Source organism: Epinephelus moara, chromosome 22 (assembly GCF_006386435.1).
Source record: "Epinephelus moara isolate mb chromosome 22, YSFRI_EMoa_1.0, whole genome shotgun sequence".
Lineage (NCBI taxonomy): Eukaryota > Metazoa > Chordata > Actinopteri > Perciformes > Serranidae > Epinephelus > Epinephelus moara.
This window is the reverse complement of record NC_065527.1, coordinates 41663916-41676780: the sequence shown is the minus strand read 5'-3', so window position 1 is coordinate 41676780 and position 12865 is coordinate 41663916. Positions and strand designations below refer to the sequence as shown.

Below are 12865 nucleotides of genomic sequence, written 5' to 3'. Positions count from 1 at the left end.
TAAAAATAAGTATATTAGTTTATATTAATTTATTACTAATTATTACTGTTAATTATAATAAGTAATTATATATATGTGTGTGTATAAATGTGTGTGTTTGTTTTGTGTTTTTTCTTTTTGCAACGAAGTTTGCTCACTCTTCTTCTTCTTCTTCTTCTTCTTCTTCTTCTTCTTCTTCTCTGCTTTCTGTCGCCAACCTCAACTTCCGCTACGTCCCGGTATCAGCCCAGCAGCAGCAGCAGCAGTAAATGTACAGTCCTCCACACAGTGTACACCACAAACACTGCAACTGTCAAGCTGCTGGTTTGTAACTTCATACAAGAACAGTTAATCTAGACAAAAGGTAACTTGTAACTAATACTAGCTGCCACCTGCCTTCGCAAAAGTAAAACATTCATTTAAGGGCTCTTGGGTTAGCTAACATCGTTAGCTAGCATGCTGCTGCCTCAACACATCAGACAACTGCTCTCGGATTAAATTCATCTCGTCATGACCGAGTTAAGATGTCGAAAAACAGACACTGTGGAGGAAGATAAAGAAGAGGACGAGTGCCCGAATGAGGCTGAGTTGAAGACCACACGTAAGTCTAGCTAACTTAGCAGTTTGCTAACAGAACGGTTAGCTTCCTGTGCAAAAACATCCAGTAACTAAACACAAACGTCACGTCTGACATGGTGAAGATTGTCATCATATCAAACAAGTCTGTCTTTTTCACCTGACCAGATACTAATGAGCCGGTGAACACAGGGGAGGATGAGGGCTGTGTGTCCATTGGTGGAGATGGAGATGAAAAGCAGCAGAAAGATGAGGGTGAGGTTAAAGAAGAGGGCGCTCAGCATCAAGAGGAAGAATCAAACAGACCAGAGTCATCTGTCAAAAGAACCAAGAGTTCCTCTACATGTAAGTTTATGTCCTAAATTATATAGTGTTGTGCAGTGTTGGGGAAGCTACTTTGAAAGCCTAGCTTTGCAAGACTTCTCATTGGAAGAAGTTTAACTACAGACAAGCTATCTTTAGGAGAAATCTGGTTTGGTTAATTAAAGCTCCTCAGAAAAAGTAGTTCAAACTACTTCGTGCACACTTTATAGAGTGTTTTGCAAGGGGTGTCCACTTGATCACAGGTCATAATTGCAAGCAATGTCAGCTTTAGTTTTTTATACAGTTTCCATAAGTCAGACACCTGCCTTCAAGAAAGTAGAGTCTATGTCGGAGTTTTGCACTAAGATTACTCAGGTAATCTTGAAAAATAGCATGCAACAGTTTCTCTGGACATTTGTTAATAAATAGCAACAATCAATAGTTCTGACTAATTGTGGTCAAAGGGGGTTCAATTACATAGAGGCAATGGTAAAATAAAAATTTAAAAATCATCTGTTTTCTTTTATGGACCAAAACTGTTTGTATTTTAAGACGTTAACTACACAAAAACTGGCATAAAGGTTACCACTTGAATCAGTATACAAATTGAGTTGAACTACCAGCAAGCTACTGCAAAATGTATTTATATTACTAGTTTAATTACATGTAGTTCATTACTTCCCAACATTGCAGATATGTTTTTATACTTTCAGCACTGTTGCTCCTACTCCTTGACTGATGATCTGGTGATCTTTTTGTAGGGTTGTGGCACTTGAGACAGCTGTTGAATAACCACAGAATCAAAATTTAATATTCATGTATTTGCACTATTTATTTTGTTTAATTTTAATGTTGTTGGTCATTGGTGCTTTTATTTATATTGCTATTTATTTATGCACCTACATCTCTCTTCATAGTCCTGTCTATTATTTATTTGTCCAGCTTTGTTGTCTTTAAGATGATGCTTTAAGAAAAGAAAATTCATTCATTTGCTGTAACCTCTTATTCTGCTGGGGGTCACGGGGGGGGCTGGAGCCTTTCCAAGCTGACATTGGGCGAGAGGTGGGGTATACCCTGGACAGGTCGCCAGACTATCATAGGGCTGACACATAGAGACTCCAGCTACTCACACTGACACCTATGGGCAATTTAGAGTCACCAGTTAACCTAATCTGTATGTCCTTGGATTGTGGGAGGAAGCCGGAGTACCCAGAGAAAACTCACGCTGACACAAGGAGAACACGCAAACTCCGCACAGAGTGGCTCCCCCACTCGTGGGTTTGAACCCCCCACCCCCACCCCAGATTCAAACCAGGAATTCTCTTGCTGTGAGGTGACAATGCTAACCAATGCGCCACCGTGCCACCAGAAATGAGAATACTACATCAGAATTCACCTAAAATGATTTGTGATGAACAGCTAAACATTTTGAGATGCAGTTTTTCCATATCTGTGCATATGTATCAACATCACAACAGATGTTTCTTTGTTTATGGCAGTGTCTTGTTTATCTGTAGAGTCCAGCCCTGTATAAGCAGTTAAAATCATTAATACAGATTCCTTCTTAGAAAGGGGAAAGAGACTAGTGTCTCCAGTGACTCTATAAACCCTTGATTATGGTTTAGCAGGATAGTTACAGAGTGAAACCACCTGAGGGCCTTTAAAGGCAGAGAAAATGGGTCCAACTTACTTAGAAGTATTGTTGTGATATGTGATGTGATATTATATTTCTGCTCCTCAGCAGGTTTTTTGCAGCGCATGGTGAGGGTGTTCTTTGGATGTCTGGCAGCAGTTGCCTGCGGCATGCTTTATGCTGCTTATCTGTCTGCATATCATGACAGAAAGTTCTGGTTTTCAAGTAGACAGGTACGCTTTACATGAGTCTGCTTCTATCAAATTTCCACTTCACTTAATGCCATGAACATATTTATCCTAAAATTCACCTCCATGTGTCTCAGGAGCTAGAGCGTGAAATCACCTTCCAAGAAGGCAGCGGGCTCTATTATTACTACTACAAGCACATGCTGACTGCACCATCTTTTGAAAGAGGTACATGAAAACTTTCTGCTTCTTCTTAAAGAAAGAAAATTTAAGTATTTAACTAAATACAGCATTAAAACGGACACTAACTTAAACTAAAGGGCTATGAATGTCAGTCTCTCTCCTTGTCAATCAAATCTGTGCTTATGTGGTTTTTGTTTTCCAGGGTTTTATGAGCTGACGCTAGATAACAGGACTGTTTCAGGTCAGACCATCAATGCAGTGGAGCGTTTTTCTCTGTATCCAGAGCTCATTACAAGCCTTATATACAGACTTACGGGCAGCCAGGTAGGTTGTTTTTGTCTGTTTGTCAAATAAAGTGCATTAAGTACAAGCATTGTCAATTTTGTCCATGCTACAGTACATTTATGTCTTTCTTTTTTTTTTATCAAATGGTAATATGTGATGGAAAATGTAAGTACTTTACAAGTCACATGACGTTTTTTGTGTTCAGCACAAGTTCAGCTACAATAATACCTATGTAGTATATATTTCATGATTATACTTATAAAAAATAACAGGTAGGTTAAAGTTTTGTAAAAAGTAGTTTAAGAACTGTGCTAGAACCCATTTTGATGAACTGTTTGGGTCACTTGAGGTGATTCTGTTAAGCCATAGGAATATATAAAGCATTAACACTTTCATCTACTCCATTGATGTGGACAATTAAATAGTTATCTAAAAATGTATGTCCTGTTGTTTTGGAATAAAGAGTTGGCAGTGGGAGGAGGGGTAATCCCTCTGTACACTGACCATGCAAAAGGTGCTGTTCACAAGTGAGGACAAGTAAAGGAAGGGAACCCTCTAGATAGCAAATCTCACAGTGAAAGCCAAGAATGAATGCAAATGCAAAAAATATCACTCTCCGTGTAGTTAAGAGTCTCATCTGCTACCAGTGTAGAGGGCTTTTCCCCTCATAACACAATAAATGAATCACTGCATTGAGCCAGAAAGAGTGGAGAGGAGTCAAACTTTTGTATGGCATCACTTGTATAACTTAAATTATGTCAGTTATCACAAGGCTTCGTTTTAGCACTTTGTTTTGGGGCATTGGAGTTCTGGTGTTGACTTTTTTAGTATACAGCCATTTAAAGCAAACAGTGTGTAGAGTTTTTGCTCATTTCATTTTTGCCTTGCTTGTTATAAAACCTTGATGTTTCTATGTCTGCCTTCAGGATTTTGTGGAGCCGATCTACTTCTATGTTGGAGCAGTTTTTGGCCTCCAGGCAATCTACGTCACAGCTCTGTTTGTATGTAGTTGGGTGATGAGCGGCACCTGGGTTGCTGGCATGTTGGCTGTGGCCTGGTATGTGATCAACAGGTGAGAGGAAAATTTGCTGGCCTGTTTCCCATATTTCAGTGTGAGATTTCTTTGAATGCCTCATGTTTCTTCCTCCCGTCAAAGTCAGATCAGCTTAGCTCCCTTTATCAAGCATCTTATTTTTCTTAATTTTTCTCCCTGTTGCTCCTACTTTTTGATAACAAATGCCTTTAAACGAACTTGAAAAATAGGACACTTAACAAGCTGCTGTTTAGACAAATAAAAATCCCATGTTCACTCCTTTTCTTTCTGATTTATGGTGACTTGTTCACTCTACAACTCTTCTTTGGGACATTTCTTCCTCAGACCAGATACAACCAAAGTGGACTTTGCCATTCCTCTGCGGGACAACTGGGCTCTGCCTTACTTCTCTTGCCAGGTTGCAGCTTTGACTGGATTCCTGAGTAATAACATCAGCTCTGCCACTGAGGTGAGCCTCTCATGAAACCATTAAAAAAATCCTGTACTATATCCAACTTAGGTGGAACTCTGTATTTAAGCACACATGAATAAAATGTATCTCCCTGTAGATGTTTTGCTATCTCACCATGAGTGCCACCACCTTCACATTCCTCCTGGTCTGGGAAAACAGCCACTACGTGCTCTTCATCCAGGGCCTCTGTCTTTTCTTGCTTGACTCCTTTGACCTGGTGCCACCACGTAAGGTAAGAAATTCATGGCACCTGAGTAAGAAATATTCCCACACATAAAACAACATTTTGTCATTTTTACACTGTGGCTGTTTTGCAAATAAACATACAAGATGTAGCATGTTAATTAGTGAGCTTTAAGGCCCAGACACAGCAAACCAACATGAAAGACCTAGTGGCGACGAAGGCTGACTATTGTGTCATCTTACATCGTTTGTGTCTCAGCCAAAAAGTTGCACTTGAACACACTGCCAACTTGCAAATACATTTTGTGCCTGCGGAGAGATAATAACTCTCCATACCAGCAGGTAGTGGTAGTCTGTATTCGTCATTCAAAAAGGGAAACTAGAAAATCGACAGAATGGATTCAAGATGCTGGTTATCACATTGACAACACAACCTGATGTTAAAAGAATAAAGGATATTTACTGTGCGCTAGCAAACAATAACACAAACGATTACAGTTTCTGGTAAAGAGCTCAATGGCTAAAAAAAAATTCCCTTCTGTTTTCATTCCTTTTAAGGGTCATTCTGAGTGATAATAATAATAACAATATAATACTGTGAAACCGCAATATTTTCTGAGATGGTTATTGTACTGTGAAAATGTCATACCGTTGCAACCCTATTGTGCACTGAGCTGAACTGCCAATCAGTGTGATTTGTCTCACCAATGAGCTTCGCCAGTGAGCGGCGGCAGACTCATATCAACAGGTGATAGATGCTCACTGACAGCCCTCATTCACCTTGTCAGGGTACTTTGAACTGTTTTTATTTGTTTATTTATTTCGATCCCCATTAGCTTCCACCTCAGCGGTTGCTAATCTTCCTGGGGTCCACCACAAAAATCTGCTGTTGGCAGGCAGATTTTGTTACCTTCAGACAGAGCCAGGCTAGCTGTTTTCCCCTGTTTACAGACTTATGCTAAGCTAAGGTAACTGGCAACAGCCTATAGCTTCATATTTAACTGCCAGATATTAGAGTGGTATTGATTGTCCTATCTGACTTACGACAAGAAAGCAAATAAAAGTATTTCCCAAAATGTGGAACTGTTCCTTTAACCACTGAAATAATGACTGAAATCGGCTGTTGTACTTTTATGGTTTACTGAAAAAGCTGCACTGTTTTGGGCTTGAACTAGTTAAGAGAAACACGTTTTGTTGACTGAGGAAATTCTTGTTTTGGCTTTTGATCGTTGCCTTTATGACACTCAAACATGAATTAAAATTAATCTCTCTGCCAGTTATTCATTAGCATAAAATTTGTAAAAAGAGCAAAGTACAGTTGTTTTCTTTTCAGATATAAAGGGCTTGGATTGCATGTTCTTCATGAACAAATGCTTTCCCAAAATTTAACTGGTGAAAATACCTGTTTGTTTGGTATGTTTACATCCTGCGTTGCGCACACAATCATCCTCAAAGACATTCATTTTTTTCTTTCTCTTCTATCTCTTGTTGTCTCTTGTTCTCCCCATTATCCCTCCATTTGGGATGTTCAGATGGCTGACATTCACAAGGTGTACCTCAGCTCTTTGTTCCTGGCCTACTTGTTCCAGTTTCAGAACTCGACCCTGCTCAGCTCGCCTCTGCTCAGCCTCCTGATTGGCTCAGTGCTCGCGAGGTACTTCCAGGTAGAGTTAGCTGCTCTCTCACATCAGAGCTTCATCAAATTACATATCACCATTTCAATTTACATTGAAACCCAGATGGGCGAGCTTTAGTGCTGATACAATTATTTAAAACATTGTTTAACAGATGATAATTAGTGACTTCTGATAACTGATTTATCATTTAAAAACTGATAACCTTCAGTGTTTGAATGTAGTGTAACACCATCTAACTGTGGTGTTCTGCATTTCTATTGCAGCAAAAGATGAAGATGGGACCTCTTGTGGCAAGAGTGATGAAGCTCTTCCTCCATTTCCATCTAGTTTTTACCACAGGGATCACCTTCAGTTATCTGGTCAAGGTAAAAACTACAAGGACTGGCTGTCTCCATTTAGCCACTTCAAGTCAAGAGCATTCCTTAGTGGTTATTTAATTGTTGTTAACCATCACTGTTTTCATTTACAGAAACTTATACCTGTAAGTGAGAGTGACTTCATTCTAAAATTCCTTGAGGTCAAATTTGGGCTTAACACAACAACGTGAGTCACAGCTGTTGCATTTAAGGTTCAGTGTGTAAGATTTAGGGGAGTTTAGTGGCATGTAACGGTTAGAAGTCCTTTAGTGTTCATTGCAAAGGAGGTTTTTACCATGAGCTGAATTACTCGCAGAGGTCTTCTCTTCTCCAAAACAAACAGACCCGGCGATTTAAACCAATAAATCACTAAATAAAGCAGTGACATGTTACAAATTGGTGTTTCTCCCCTGCTGTTTGGCATGTCGGAGACAGGCTCCTAGCCCAGGAACTGCAAATGTGTACTCACAATTTTTCTGATCCAGATGTTCAGGAGGTTTTATCGTGAGCCGAATTATCTGCAGAAGTCTCCTTCTCTCTAAAACAAACGGACGTGGTGATTTAAATCACTAAAAACATTGAATGAAGCAGTTCCACATTAAAAATAAAGTGTATTCCTCGTGCCCTTGTCGCAGAGGGATTGCAAACTTTGGGGACCTTTATAAACATGGTGGTCTCTGTAGAGGAGGACCTGCTCCCCATGTAGATATAAAGGGATTATTCTAAGGAAACGAAAACACAACAATTCTTGTTTTCAGGTGATTATACACCAAAGAAAACATACTTACTATAAAGTATTCCATTTCTACCAATATATCCCCCTAAATCCAACACACTGAACCTTTAAAAGGTTTTGAACAGTATCCACATTTGTTAGTATGCTATTTTCTATCAGTATAATCTAATCTAATGTAATCTAATTTCAGTTTTTTCTTTCCTTCTACGTCAGTGACTTCATCACCAACTTCCTCCAGTGCCAAGAGAATTTTCAGACACCTGGTCAGGACTTATTTCTGCGACTGACGCAGGCCTCAGTCCTTCCCTTTTACTTCCTGGTTCTCATTGTCTGCTTGGTGTCCACCCTACAGACCATTTACAGAAGACTCAGGTGAGACACTTGTGCAGCGCACAGTGGATTATATGACAGAGCTGGTGATCTCAGCTTGAAGTTTTGCTTTTAAGGGCTTCTGTTTGAGGCTCTAGTCAACATTTATTGTGGTTCCACTTAATGACGACAGCATCTTTACTTGTATACAGTGGCCAGCCAATGAAAACCAACCTCAGACTTGAAGATGGAAGAATAGGAGAGCAGCCAGAGGTCATTTATCATGTTTTCCACACGTTGCTTTTTGGAGGCCTGGCTCTGCTATTTGATGGGTGCGTTCAGCAGCATAAAAGTGTATTTTAGAATTCGAATTTTTGATATATTTCTACATGAACCATTGCTGAGTTGTTCAGTTATGGCTCAACTTGACATCACTTCTTTTTCATGCAGGATGAAATATTTATGGACCCCGTACGTCTGCATGTTTACAGCGTTTGGTGTGTGTTCTCCTGACCTCTGGATGACTGTGTTTAAGTGGCTCAAACTGAAGTCCATCCACCCTGTAGTACTGGTGAGTGACCCCTGATGTTCACTTTTAATGTTACATTGTAGCCTGTTTTGCAGCTGCTGGCTGCAGCGCTCTTGCTCAATACTGGCCTGATTTAAAAAATTGTTGTTCCAAAAACAAGGGGAAATTACGTGAAATATACAGATGTTTTCTGTTAAAGTGTTAATTGTTGGTTTTTGCTCTCCAGTCTCTGATCCTGAGCACAGCGGTTCCCACTATCATCGGTTTCAGTTTGTGGAGAGAGGTAAGATTTTCAGCTCTTTATCTTTTAAAGCTCTTCATATTGGACATTAAAAAAACACATAATACCTTCCTATGGTGCTCTCTTCTGTCTTGTAGTACTGCCCTCGTGTCTTAGCAGAGTTGTCTGATCTGCAGGAGTTTTACGATCCAGATACAGTGGAGCTTATCAGCTGGATCAAGTGAGTCATCAGATCTCTGTATTGTCAGAGATATCTATGAAGTCTTTATTATGGCATCTAACGTCTTCTTCTTGTGTTTCAGGTCACAGGCTCCGGTGGCGGCTGTCTTTGCAGGCAGCCCTCAGCTTTTGGGAACGGTGAAGTTGTGTTCAGGTTCAGCTGTAACCAGTTTACCGCTTTACTCAGACATTAACCTGCTGAGGAGGACTGAAGATGTGAGTGATGAGAAAGGAAAAAATAAGACTCCTGGTACTGGAAAAAAACAAAAAACAAAAAAAACAGACTAAGACCAGAACACAAGCCCAAGTAAAAAAGCTAGCTAGCTCAAGTCCTTGGGTAACAAAGAGGTAAAGAGGCCAATCTTGAAAAAGATTAAATCCATTAAATGCCCTCTCAAAATTTATTACAGTAATATGTAATTTATGCTGTAATGGGCCTTAAAAATGACAAACTGGGGCATTCATGATGGCCCAGGGGTCTAATGCACCAACCATAAAGAAAATGCCCCAAAAACACAATATAGACCACATATATAGGAATAAAGAGCAACGACTGTCCCAATTTACTCAGTGTAGAGGTCTATGGTGGTGGCTGGCAGTCTAAAAAGGAATCTGAGGCACTTTGATTGTAATTAAAATCCTTTATTCACAAGTCAAAGCATGTTGGTGTATCCTAAGTGAATAAATGATTTTTAATTATAATCATCTGCAACTGCATCAAAGTGCATCGAATACCTTTTTAGACCGACAGCCCAGACAATGGACTTTAACACTGAGTAAGCTGGGAGAGTTATTGCTTGTTATTCCTATGTGACTATTTGCCCTATCCATGAAGAGCGCCTGATGTTTTACAATTTACCTACACTTAGTGTCTTGACCCAGTGCAGCACATCCCAATTATTTCTTTCAGACAAAATATGTATTTTATCTGTCCAACTGATTCAGATTTTCCTTATCGCAGATTAGTTGAAATAGCAAACACAGTTTTCTTTTTTTCTTCACCTTGCAGACTTACCAGGTGTATGCAATGAGATCTGCAGAGGACATCTACAAGATACTGACCTCTCAGAAGACTAACTATGTGATCATTGAGGAGTCGATTTGTAACGAGCTTAGTCTTAATAAAGGCTGTAGGATCAAAGATCTGCTCGACATCTCCAATGGACATGTAAGTTAAAAGAGTACTTCACTGGAAAAGTGACTATTTGTATATCAATTACTCACTACGCATTACCTTGAATTCATGAAGAAAACTTTATTTTTCTCGCATGCCTCCACTGTGAACGTAGAATCCAAAAAAGGTTAACAATCTTCATAAACTGAAGTAAATGGAGACCACATCAGACAACAGCAAAACATCCTCACTCAACTCCTGCAGTAGAATCCAAGTCTCATTTATCCAGTTGTATGCTCAGTACTTCCCAAAAATATGTATTTTCACTAAAACATTATGATTGAAAACACATCAGTACAGACAGTCTCATGCAGGGCCAAGTAGCATGCCAGGCCGCATGCATACATTGATTGCTGCTCAAGCGGAGGTCATATGCATGCGTGTGCTCAGGCACACTCAGGGCATGCCACCCTAAGGTGGAGGTGTTTTAAATATTAAGGTTTTACCAAAAATGCATGTGTTTGGGAAGTATTGAGCATACCACTGGATAAACGAGATTGGGTTATACTACATGAGTTGAGTGAGAGTGTGTAAATTGATGTCTTTATATAGTTAAGCTTTAGCTGTTAAATGTGGTCCCCAATGATTTAAGCTCATGAAGAATGGTTGCCTTTTTTGGATTCTTAATTCACTGGAGGCATGCAAGAAATACAAAGCTTTCTCCGTTCATTCAATGTAAAATGGGGTGAGTAATTGATATACAAATGGTCATTTTGCGGGTGAAGTTCTTTTCTTATACTTATTGTTTCACCTCAAACTGCAGATTTCCATCTGCATGTCCAATAATGAGTGTTTTAAATTGTGCAGATGGCTGCTGTAAGGTGTAAATCAAGATTTTAAGTTCATCAAAGTCGTTTTCGATGTTTTTCAATCAGACCAAGTGTTTATAGAATACTGTGTAGCCCATCAATGGAGAGCAGTGAAATAAATACCATGGGAGCTTGCACAACTTAGAGCACTTGCATAATATCTGCCAGTAGACACTGAATAGGCATGGTATTCAGGTATATTTACTTTTGTGCTGATAGTTAGATGAGATAATTGATATCAATCTAATTTCTTTATGACAAATACCACTGGCAGCCAGTCAGCTGGGCTTAGCATTAAGACCGGAAATAAGGAGAATGGCTAGCCTTGCCCTGTTAAACGTTAACAAAATCAGCACCTCTAAAGCTCACTATCAAGATGTTGTATCTCATTTGTTTAACCCATACAATAACCAAATTGTGAGCTTGTGTGCTTTTAGGGGGATTAGTTAGGGAGTAGTTTTTGGCTGTTCATCCCATATCCTCTTGTCTCATTCAGGTTGTTTATGACAAAGGAGAGATTTACTCTTTCTCCAAGCATGGAAGATTCTGCCAGGAGATAAAGATGAACTACTCACCCTACACAAACTACTTCACTCGAGTTTTTTGGAACCGCTCATTTCATGTGTACAAAGTGAACTCTGTCATATCCTTTCAGTACTGACAGCAACTCCAGCCACACTGAGCCTGGCTCTGCCCTTCTCCAGTGTTTCACATCATATCCACAATGTTACACAGAAGATTCTGAAAAGAAGTCTAATCACTGGTACCTTCCACATCATGGTGTAGATGGTAAAGCTGAAAATTCAACTGGGATCAGCTGAGCACATTGTACTGCTTTTGGCCTGTTTACTTATAATCAACATAAAATGGCCCTGTTTAGGTTGAAATATGCCATAATAATCACTGTACTGTTGTTTTATAAGCCATGTGTTAATGTTATTTTGATGTATTTAATGAAGGGAGAGGTTGATATGTGAACTCCATGTGCTCACTTGGCACAGATGCAGAGAGCAGCTGCTCTGACTTTTTTTGGGGGCTCTGCAAAAGGCAATGGTGTATGATCTCTGCTGTTAAAAAGGACACCCACCTCAGTTAAGAGTTAGTAAATATGATTCTCTGGGTCTTTCATTAGTCGTTGAATATATTTGAAGCTCATGAGCACACCAGCAGCACTGGAAGATAAAGAGCCTGTGATACCAGACATGAAATGTAGAGTTGCTTTAAACACCATGAATGAATATTTGTAGACAGGCTAGTATTAAAGTGTCACATGTGCTCTGCCTTTCCCATTTCATTTTTTGTTTCAGAGTCACTCTGTTTTATATCCAAATATCAACTGAACAGCCTAGGACAGTATAAACAACATCTGTGGACTTTGTCTCAGCCTATAATGGTAGTGCAGGCTGGATGTGAAGCTGCTCACCTCTGTAGCTTTGTGTTTACCATTCTCTTCATCTGGAGGCCTTATTTTGAGATGTTTGAATTGACTGACATCTCTTATGGATCACACCCTCAGCTGTATCCGAGACTGACAGGTCCCCATCCTCTGGTTCTTACGTCAAGTATTTGGTGGTAAATTCCTTCTGGTGCTATCGTTCAATTCTCACCAATAACTGCTCCTCTGCAAAAGGCCATGTAGTGAATGTTAGGTTTTATTGAATTATGTAAAATAAAGGCGTGTATACAGTGTGTTTGCCATTTTGTGTTGAGAATTTTTAACATGCTTATTATGCTTTAAATGCCATTTTAATGTCATATTTTTGTGCTAAGGGGAGGGAATAAGGTAAAGAAAAAGAAAGCTTTATTTATTTAAAGAACAGCATAAGTTTTTATTTTGAGTCCTTTGGTCATTTTAAATTTCCATTTTAATGACATCTTTTCCTCTGCGATTTTAAATGTTAAGGCCATTCATTCTCATGCTATGCTCACATGCATTTTTTTTGTTTGATTAGATGTTTTTTACAGGACTATGGGGATGGAAAATACCAGAGCTCTATTATTATTATAAATACTTAGAATA

The 12865-nt window shown here is 39.3% G+C and overlaps 1 protein-coding gene across 2 annotated transcripts; it reads left to right on the top strand.

Annotated features, from left to right (window-relative positions):
• The first annotated feature begins 209 nt into the window (after positions 1 to 209).
• Positions 210 to 12534, top strand: LOC126384136 (probable C-mannosyltransferase DPY19L4). Of its 2 annotated transcripts, none has more exons than XM_050035073.1 (19): positions 210 to 580; positions 724 to 900; positions 2603 to 2724; positions 2817 to 2907; positions 3065 to 3186; positions 4074 to 4219; positions 4526 to 4649; positions 4750 to 4884; positions 6368 to 6499; positions 6736 to 6837; positions 6942 to 7015; positions 7778 to 7936; positions 8086 to 8205; positions 8324 to 8444; positions 8629 to 8685; positions 8781 to 8863; positions 8946 to 9078; positions 9872 to 10030; positions 11342 to 12534. In XM_050035073.1, exons 1-19 carry the CDS (start codon positions 490 to 492, stop codon positions 11504 to 11506), a joined length of 2313 nt encoding a protein of 770 aa, XP_049891030.1. In that variant the 5' UTR covers positions 210 to 489; the 3' UTR covers positions 11507 to 12534. The 2 variants fall into 2 exon arrangements, with proteins under 2 accessions (XP_049891030.1, XP_049891029.1); XM_050035072.1 differs by having other exon boundaries at positions 2600 to 2724.
• The last annotated feature ends 331 nt before the right edge of the window (positions 12535 to 12865 follow it).

Excerpts from the sequence above, each read along its gene's own strand:
- LOC126384136 (XM_050035072.1), top strand. The coding sequence starts at position 490 with ATGACCGAGTTAAGATGTCGAAAAACAGACACTGTGGAGGAAGATAAA. Across the intron at positions 7,016-7,777 it reads TTTGGGCTTAACACAACAAC|TGACTTCATCACCAACTTCC; the intron begins GTGAGTCACAGC and ends CTTCTACGTCAG. Across the intron at positions 8,686-8,780 it reads GTTTCAGTTTGTGGAGAGAG|TACTGCCCTCGTGTCTTAGC; the intron begins GTAAGATTTTCA and ends TCTGTCTTGTAG.